At 47.0% G+C, this 10,102-nt stretch overlaps 1 protein-coding gene across 1 annotated transcript in view; it reads right to left on the bottom strand.

Annotated features, from left to right (window-relative positions):
• Positions 1-518: 518 nt before the first annotated feature.
• kpna3 (karyopherin alpha 3 (importin alpha 4)) overlaps positions 519-10,102 on the bottom strand; it is a 66,926-nt gene continuing 57,342 nt past the window's right edge. Inside the window, exons 15-17 of the mRNA XM_052013935.1 lie at positions 4,506-4,668; positions 4,202-4,296; positions 519-2,631 (exon numbers count right to left, since the gene is read on the bottom strand). Coding sequence (XP_051869895.1) covers positions 2,533-2,631; positions 4,202-4,296; positions 4,506-4,668 — 357 coding nt within the window. The 3' untranslated portion in view covers positions 519-2,532. The remainder of the gene's footprint in view (positions 2,632-4,201; positions 4,297-4,505; positions 4,669-10,102) is intronic.

The raw sequence follows: 10,102 nt of genomic DNA, 5'->3' as shown, positions 1-10,102 counted from the left end.
ATAAGTCCATGACAGGATCACTAGACAGACAAAATACTTACGCCACGTGAATAAAATATACATTGTCTGCTTCCTCTCTGAAACTTGCTGACCTTCATATCAGAAGTCACCAAGCTTTGATCTTCATGGCCCTACTGAATACATACCATGGAGCATTTCAGACCTCTAATAATGTTTAAATGGAAGTTCCTGTTTGTTTGGATAGACATGGTCTAAAGATGATTTATTCACAGAGATAGTCCTTTCCAAATCTCCAGAAGATTGCAAATAGGACTGCGCTTCTTGGAGTGTTGGACAGGCAAAGTCCAAATGTCTCATGTGGCTTCAGGACTGCCAACAGGACATCAATAAGTACCGTCAGAAGATGAACTTAGATGACAGGGTGGATGGGGTGGTGGGGGGGTGGAATTATTTTGAAACCCTTTAAAACAAGAGGTAGTTTTTAAAACTTTAGTTTTAGATTCTATAGTTAGTTTTCATAATGAATGTTTCTTTCCACATAGTAAATCACACACACAACATTTTAAATTCTATATTGTGCGAATGGATATTATGCAGTTACCATATGTAGCAGATTTTACAACATAAAAATATATAGGAAAAACAAAGGCACAATGAAATCCAACTCATTCTTCAGGCAGAAGAGCTGAAATGAGCCACCTTAAAGAGAGATTTTAATTTAAAATTTATAAAAAGGATATAAATAAACAAGGCCAAAACACTATCTGTATCATTAAAACAGTTTCATTAGCAAGTAAAAATCTTGCAGTTTTATATGAGCTTGTATCATTTAAAGATACAAGATATGGTAATCTTTAAAGTGGCTCAGTCTTGGTGGCAAGGTATTATGATGGATATAAACCTGCACAATTTTGTTCATCAATGAAAAACAATTTATCAGCAGAGCTTTGATTGCATTTTTCGGATTCAATTACAGTAGATACTGCCCACACTTGATAACTACATTAATCAAATGCAATCTGCTGTCCCTTTACAATAATGCTCTGGGGTGGGGGGGGGGGGGGCCTTTACATCCAGTCACCATAGCAATAAACCCCATCCATCAATGGAGTCACCTAGCCCAATACCCACAAAAACCACCCTATGCACCTTGAATATTGTAAATAAAGCATTCAATGTCAACGGACCAGATGTATACTGAACTGTTAGCTTCTGTACAGCCTTATATAATGCTTAGATTACATTCTCCGTAAAGATTTACACTCCATTTTGTACATTTCATCAATTTTCTTCTAGTCATTTGAAAAAAAAGTGTGGTTTTAGATCCTTGTCAATAACACTCAAGTCCATGACCAAATTTAATAAAACAGCTGTTGATTCACAGCCATCAGCAGTATCCACAGTAAGGAACGGTCAATATATGATGCAAGACTGTCTAAGACTGTGTGTCACTGCAAACATGGAAGCTCCACAGTTTAAACCCACTAAAAGTCCAACAATTTACTTTTCTACTGGATTGGCTTAACCTGAAATTAAAGAAAATACTGATTCACCTAACAGTTGGAAGCAAGATTCTCAGTAGATGAAATGATTAATTTTTAAGTGTTTTTCTCTTTTGTGTACACAGATTTGGATTTATCTAACAGACCGAGAATCTAAATGTGAACATGAAATATGGGTGAATCTTGCTTTCAGCTTAAAGCAGAGGCTCAAGTCACATTGATATAATAATTGCAGCTTGGGTAAAACACCATGCACAGCATTTGTTAAGTACTTCCAAAGAGCAGGGTAGAAAAAAAATAAACACAGGTTCCTAGTAGTGGTTGTAGTAATCAGCAGGGGCTTTTTTCATAGAATTTGCATAAACTGTCAAGAAGTCATTATTAAACTTGGCTCCATTCATTAGGTTTAGTTTCCAGCCTAGTCTGAGAGGCAATGCAAGCTTAACAATCTAACATGGATGCAAGCAGGATTTTTTTCTATAACCTCCTTGTGGCAAAAAGACGTTTTTGCAGTCACCAGAAAAATAAAAATCCTGATTTCAGTTCATCCAAGGACTACTTTGACCAATGGTGTTTCTACAATATTTGCAAATCCTTCTACTGTAAGCCCCAGGGTAAAGTCTTCTAAAAAGCCTACTTCAACATGTCAAAGCCAACTCTCTTTTCAAGTCCCATTAATAAATACCTAATCATTCAGAAATCTTCCTGTTCTATGTAGAGAGCAACTATCTTGTGTGCCTAATATGCAACGTTGTAAGTGAGACTGCTATTACTGTCACAGGACTTGGGGACCAGGGAGGAAAAGGTAGAATCACAGGCGATGTTGGGATTATTCTCGTTTTCTGATATGATAGTTACTCATGGGCTCACAAGAATCATGCACACGTGTCAACAATCCGTGTGGTAGCAGATTTTGGCAATTGCTGAGTGATTGATAATTAGACTTTTCAAAAAGCATCGAATGTAGATGCGCGGATGTCTCTCGAGCCTCCATCACACTCCTGCTTGGTGAATTTTTTTTGCTGTTTTGGGTAGGCAAGGGACAGGGAAGCTACAGCATCTTCTCAGCTTAGAAATTGAACTCCTTCGTTTGAAGGTTCGCTGATGGGTCGAAATTGAAAGTTCCAGCTTGAGTTGCTTCAGGAAGAAGACTTGGATCTTCATCAATCTATTGAGAAACAGAATTAATGAGCATCATATGTAACATACACTACAATTTTCTTTAAACACTATTTATGCAAGAAGAAACTTCAATTAAGTCACCCATGCCTTTCTGTCTATACAAATAATCCCATTTACTTATAGGAAACATTAAGAAATACTTGGGACTATTAAGGTCTTCATCAGCAGCTAAAAACTATCCGACATTGAGTTAAAGCAGCAACATTTAATCTGAACACTGCTTGCAATCCAGGTATTCACTGTAAAATAAGAAATCCAAACACTTATTAAAATGGAACATCTGTAAAATCCAAAGTGGTAAATATTCTTTTACACTGAGCAGAAGTCAATATTAATTTGCAATCAGATGCCTCAAAAGACCAAGTCAAATATATAAGAAAAACAAGTAATTATTTTCAGGGACAAAAGATCATTGGGAAGATTAACATATCATCACCAGTGCCAGACGTTCTTTGTCTACAAACTTTGAGATGAGATGCACTAAGACTGCTAACCTGTGGCCTTTGTATTCCTGGGTTACGTCAACTGGTGTACTCTGACTATACTATCTGACTCCATCAGCTCATTCAGCACAGATTGAGAGGGGGAAAAAGGTAAGGAATTTCAAAATTGATTGCTCAGTTCCTCATTAGGTAAACTCACTGGGAATAATAGGATCCAGGTTACTGCACACATTAGAACATGGAGCACAGCACAATTTAATCTCAAAGCAGGGATAAAAACAAAGAAAAGCAAATTAATCAAAAATTCAACAGTCTTACTCCTTTCCATGCATACGTTCTCAATGAGTTCATCCATCTAGTTGTTGCAAAGTACATTCAGAAATTCCCTGTGTTGATCCCTAAATTAGGTAAGTTAGTGACCTCATCAGCAAGAATACTACAGCTGCCACAGACATCCCTACGGTTGGGCAGAATTGGCCAAGATTCCCAGCTGTCTGCATGTGTGGAAGACATACATGATCCAATTCAGCTTGTTCTGCATTAGGCCCAGTTACACAGAAGTGGCAGCAATCACATATTAAGAAGGCCTAATTGACAGTACTAGAGACTTGCAAACAGGGCAGTGAGAAAACAAAAAAAAGGAATACCACCACCAAATAGTGTAAAAGTAGTTCCAGATATCCTTTCATAAATACATCAGCATAAAAATAAATATAATACTGATAAATAAATATTTGATTCCCTTATTATCAAGAAACTTCTTGGTCTCTCTCAAATTATACTCTACAATGAAGCATATCCAATCATCTAGGAATGAGAATTTCATAAACTAAGAACCCTGTTAGAAATTTCACCTTATAAAATCGCACTGCCCTACTTCATAAGCAAAGCAAAATCACGCCGACTTGTGATAGTCTATATAAAACATGCAACTTCTGATCTCAGTGCTGAAAGATGAGATGAACATTTATGCTATTACACATATGTCCCCAGTTAATACTAAGGGATGAAAGAATATAGGGTCTATTTTAAGAATCCAGTTTCTCTTTCCCTTCAAATCAAACTGCCTATGAGCTAAACCAACTTTCTGGAAGAACATTATTTTCTACTTACATCATCACCAGAGAAGTACTGATCAATGATTTCATAGGCTAGTTTATAGATTTCTTCATTTTCGTGTTGCTGCAGGGCTTCTATTTTTTCCAAACCTATAGAGAGAAAACAAATTAGATGTTGTTGAAACAATTGTGAAGATCTTACAGGTTATAGCCAATTTTGGATTGCTAATGGAGCAGCACAAACTTACACGACACTTCATCTACAATCCAGACATACACATTTTTAGTTAAATGATTAAGAACAGCAGAGCTAAAAATGAAATGGCTCTGAATGAGAAATCCAAGTTCTGGAAACTTACCTCCGCATTCCTCTATCACTTCTGCTATCGTGCTTGCTTCCTCTCCAGCCATTTTTAGAATATTGTTCAGTCCATCAAGCACAACCTGCACTACCTGAGTATCTTTCACTCCCAGTAAATTGCAGAAAGGGGGTATTACATTCTGCTGTACAAGGTACTCAACCTAGAACAAAAGATAAAAAAGTTAGCAAGCACTTATGTTTAAAATATTTTTAGTCTAACTCATTTATAAATGACAGTATAAAATTATTTCCCTTGACTCGCATTAATTCCAGAGGAATCAGAGGAGAGAGCCCAGAGGAGGTTCACAGGAATGATCCCAGGAATGAAAGGCTTAATGGACGAGGAGTGTCTGATATCTCTGGGCCTGTACTCAAAGTTCAGAGGAAGTGGGGGGTGGGGGGGGGGGGGTGGTGGGCAGGGGTGCATGGGTGGAAAAGATCTCATTGGAACCTACTGAATACTGAAAGGCCTGGATAGAGTGGACATGGAGAGAATGTTTCTATTAGTAGTAGTCTAGGATCCGAGGGTACAGCCTCAGAATAAAGGGATGTCCCTTTATTCTGACCATAGATTGATAGGTTCTGGATTGGTAAAGTTCCATGATGAACAAGAAACTTTTCTGTTATTAATGGGTTGAACCAGAAGGTAATGGGTAGTGTACCTCCAAATCCAGACTGTTTCAGGATCAATCAATGACATTAGATGGTGAAGAGATTATTAAAGTGAACTATTTTCTTACATCCCATTCTTTCAGATTAATCAGGTTTGAATTGCTGAACCGCTCTGCACGTGTGTAAATCCTGTTTGGACAACAGTTTGTACTTGGTGTTGAGAAATGATTATCAATTTAAAATTTTATTTTCACTAATTTATATGAATTAAGTGTGAGTTTCTAGAGCATTTGTTGAAGGCTTCAGGTACACAAAGCTTTCATCCTCTATCGACGAATTCTCCTCATGTCCCTAAAGTTCTACTGAGTCATTAAAAGGAATTTCACCTTACTTTTAGGAGCAGAGAGCTTACAACATTAGGAGCTATGTGCACTCTGGTGACTTTTGTAAGGGTGGCATTGTACTTGTAAAATTATACCTTGAAGTTGCACATTTTTATGAATATTGTATAGCAGCCCGGACCCGCAGGACTCGAACCACTGGCGGCCGTGGGTGCATGCGCGGGAGCGTGACGCAGACTAACCGCGGGACGGGCCTTCCGGCTGGGACCACATGTCACGTCCGCCGGAGAGGCTCTCGGTTACTTTAGCGAGCACGCATACTTTGTTTGATTCAATAAAGTGTGCTCCAGTCCAGCCTCCGTGTTTCTGTGTTTTCTTTTTTGCCACGCGCCGTGTACGGCTACATTTGGTGACCCCAACGCTCCCAGACAGCATCTGGAACCCGCGACATGAATCCTAATGACTCGCACAACGCAGTCTCACTCAAGCTCCCGACTTTCTGGGCCGCTCAGCCCCATGCTTGGTTCAAGCAGGCTAAGGCCCAGTTCAGCATCAGAGGCATTACAGCTGACACCACGTGGTACTACTACGTGGTCAGCGCGCTCGACCAGGACATGGCAGTGCGGATCATCAACTTCCTGCACCATCCACCTACGGAGAACAGGTACATTAAAATCAAGGCACTCCTCCTCCGCACTTTCGGACTCTCCCGCCACGAATGAGCCGCGCGACTCCTGCGCATGGATGGCCTGGGCGACCGCAAGCCATCCAAGCTGATGGACGACATGCTGGCGCTCATAGATGGCCATAAACCCTGCCTCCTTTTCGAACAGCTGTTCCTCGAGCAACTGCCAGAGGACATTCGCCTCCTCCTCACGGGTGAAAATTTCAGCAACCCGCACAGCCTCGCGGCCAGGGCGGACACTTTGTGGCAGAGTAAGCAGCGGGGAGCGGCTTCCATCTGCCTAACCACAACCGCGCAGCCTAAGGCCAAGACCCCACAACTGAAACCACCAAGACCCACGGGGGACAAAGACAAGGGTTCGGACCAATGGTGTTTTTACCATCAGAGGCAGGGATCAAACGCGCGCCGCTGCTATCCACCGTGTGCCTTCCCAGGAAACGCCGGGGCCGGCCGTCACTCGTGGCTTCGACGGCTGGCCATCACAACAGCCTCCCGTTCTTCTGGGACCGACACTCCGGGCAATGTTTCCTGGTGGACACCGGAGCCGAGATCAGCGTCCTTCCCCCCTCAAACATGGACACCCGTACCGCGGCCCCAGGCCCCGACCTCACCGCCACGAACGGCACCACCATCCGGACGTACGGCTCGCATACCATTTCGGCCCCAGCTGTTTTACCTGGACCTTCACAGTAGTAGCGGTGTCGCGGCCATTACTAGGGGTGGATTTCCTACAGGCCAACCGCCTTCTGGTCAACCTGAAAGGCCGGCGTTTGGTCCATGCCGAGACTTTCAAAACCTTCCAGCTCGGGGAAGCCCAGTTCCCGGCCCTTCACCTGGACTCCGTCACGCCCTCGGGTGACGAGTTCGCCAGAGTGCTGGCGGATTTCCCCTCCATCATCACCCCACAGTTCTCCACTACTGGCCCCAAGCACAGTGTAAGCACCACATTCCCACGCAAGGACCACCGCTGCACGCCCGGGCCAGTAGGCTGCCACCCGACAAGCTCCGCTTTGCCAAGGAGGAGTTCCGGAAAATGGAGGAGATGGGGATCATCTGCCATCCGGACAGTCCTTGGGCATCGCCGCTGCACATGGTGCCCAAGTCCTCAGGAGGTTGGAGGCCCTGCGGGGACTACAGGAGACTTAACGACGCCACAACTGCCGACAGATATCCGGTGCCCCACATCCAGGACTTCACGGCCAACCTCCACGGGGTGACCATCTTTTCAAAAATCGATCTGGTCCAAGGTTATCATCAGATCCCCGTGCACCCCGACGATGTGCCCAAGACAGCCCTCATCACCCCTTTCGGACTGTTTGAATTCCTAAGGATGCCCTTCGGCCTCAAGAACGCCGCTCAGACTTTCCAGAGGCTAATGGACTCGGTTGGGCGAGGCCTGGATTTCGTCTTCATCTACCTAGACGACATCCTGGTGACCAGCAAGTCACGCAAGGAGCAGGTGGCACATTTGCGCCAGCTCTGCCAGCGCCTGAGCGACCACGGACTGGCAATCAACCCGGCGAAGTGCCGGTTCGGGCTGCCGGAAATCGACTTCTTGGGCCACAGGGTCAACCAGCATGGAGCCGCCCCTCTGCCGGACAAGGTTCAGGCCATCCGCCAGTTTCCCAAACCCAGCATGGTCAAGGGCCTGCAAGAGTTTGTGGGGATGGTGAATTTCTACCACCGGTTCGTGCCGGCGGCGGCGCGCATCATGAGACCCGTTCGGTCTGATGGCCGGCAAGGCCAAGGAGGTGGAATGGGACGTGGAGTCCATGGAAGCCTTTGAGCAAACCAAGGAGGCGTTGGCGAAGGCGGTCCTCCTAGTACACCCAAGAGTCGATGTACCCACGGCGCTGACAGTCGACGCTTCCGACACGGCAGCTGGCGGAGTCCTGGAGCAGCTCGTCGAGGGCCAGTAGCGACAGCTCACATTTTTCAGCCGACACCTGCGACCACCGGAGGTGAAGTACAGAGCTTTCAACAGGGAGTTGCTAGCACTCTACCTAGCCATCCGGCACTCGAAGGAAGGGATTTCACCGTGTATACGGACCACAAGCCCCTCACCTTCACCCTCGCAAAGGTATCGGACCCATGGTTGGCTCGGCAGCAGAGGCACCTCTCATTTATCTCGGAGTTTACCACCGACATCCGCCACATCGCGGGGAAGAACAACGTGGTCGCCAACACGCTGTCTCGTCCCCACATCCACTCAGTGACCACCTCAGCCCCAGGGGTCAACTACACAGTGCTGGCACAGGCACAACAAGTGGACACCGAGATCCCGGCCTATTGTACCGCTGTTTCGGGACTCCGGCTGGAAGACGTCCCCATCGGCCCTACAGCAGCTCAGCTCCTGTGTGACACGTCGACTGGCAGACCTCGGTCCGTGGTACCAACAGCATGGAGGCGGCGGGTGTTCGACACGCTATGCGGCCTGGCCCACCCGTCCATCCGGGTGTCCATCAAATTGGTCTCAGACAAATTCATCTGGCATGGTCTGTGCAAGCAGGTCGGACACTGCCAGACCGCCAAAGTCCAGCGGCACGTGAAGGCTCCCCTCCAACAGTTCCAACCGACGCTCGGCAGGTTTCAGCACATCATCGTGGACATCGTCGGCCCCCTGCCCGTCTCCCGGGGCGCCAGGTGTATCTTCACCATGGTCAACAGGTTCACCAGATGGCCGGAGGCCGTGCCACTAGCGGACACATCCACGGAGTCTTGCGCCAGGACGCTCATCGCAAACTGGATCGCCAGGTTCAGACTTCCAGCGGACATTACCTCCGACAGACGGGCACAGTTCACGTCAGGGTTGTGGACAGCACTGACACAGCTCCTGGGCACCCAGTTACACCACACCACGGCGTACCACCCACAGGCCAACGGTTTGGTCGAGCGTTTCCACAGGCACCTCAAGTCAGCCCTGATGGCGTACCTCAGAGGGCCCAACTGGGCAGATGAACTTCCCTGGGTTCTACTGGGCATCCGCACGGCCCCCAAGGAGGACCTGGGCACCTCCTTGGCAGAGTTGGTTTACGGCACCCCCCAACGGTCCCGGGCGAGTTCGTGCCGGAGGCCCAAGGTCCAGCAGGGACGCCGGCGGAAGTGCTGACGAAGCTGCGGGACAAGGTGGAGAGCCTGGCACCGGTTCCAACCTCCAGACGTGGCACTACACCGTCTTTTGTTCCTAGGGATCTCAGGGACTGTGAGTACATTTTCATTCGCAGGGGCACGCACAAGTCCCCTCTGCAGAGGCCGTACGAAGGACCCTTCAAGGTGATCCGGCACAACGGATCTACGTGTGTCGTGGAGGTAGGGGGTCGCGAGGAGACCTTCACAGTGGACCGCCTCAAACCAGCGCACTTGGACATCGGACAGCCAGTGAAGGTGCCCTCACCGCACCGGCAGGGCAGGCCACCCGAGGAGGACACACAGACTGGGGATCCCATGCCCCCGATGGGCGATTCTGGGGGGGAGGGGGGCGGGGGTAGTGTAGCGGCCCAGACCCGCAGGACTTGAACTGTCATCGGCGGCCATGGGCGCATGCGTGGGAGCGCGACGCAGACTAATTGCGGGGCGGGCCTTCCGGCGGGAACCGCATGTCACGTCCGCCAGAGAGGCTCTCGGTTACTTTAGCAAGCGCGCACGCTGTGTTTGATTCAGTGAAGTGTGCTCCAGTCCAGCCTCTGTGTTTCTGCATTTTCTTTTCTGCCATGCGCCGCGTATGGCTACAATTGTATTATTACACCCTCAAGATGCTTACTGGAATTGAGTTACCAGATTTTATTCAGTTCTGGCCCCCCAATATTGCAGGTAAAGCTGTAAACCTCTTGTGAGTTTTCAAATGCATGCAACAAATTATATGGAAAGAAGGTATTTTTTAAAAACGTGCAAAGAAATTTTGGAAGGAAACATAAGTAAGTGAAATTTACACTGAACATCAAGTTGGAGGGAGGGAAA

Source organism: Pristis pectinata, chromosome 4, assembly GCF_009764475.1.
Source record: "Pristis pectinata isolate sPriPec2 chromosome 4, sPriPec2.1.pri, whole genome shotgun sequence".
NCBI classification, from domain to species: Eukaryota; Metazoa; Chordata; class Chondrichthyes; order Rhinopristiformes; family Pristidae; genus Pristis; species Pristis pectinata.
The sequence above is the reverse complement of the archived record's forward strand: the minus strand, read 5'-3'. Positions and strand labels throughout refer to the sequence as shown.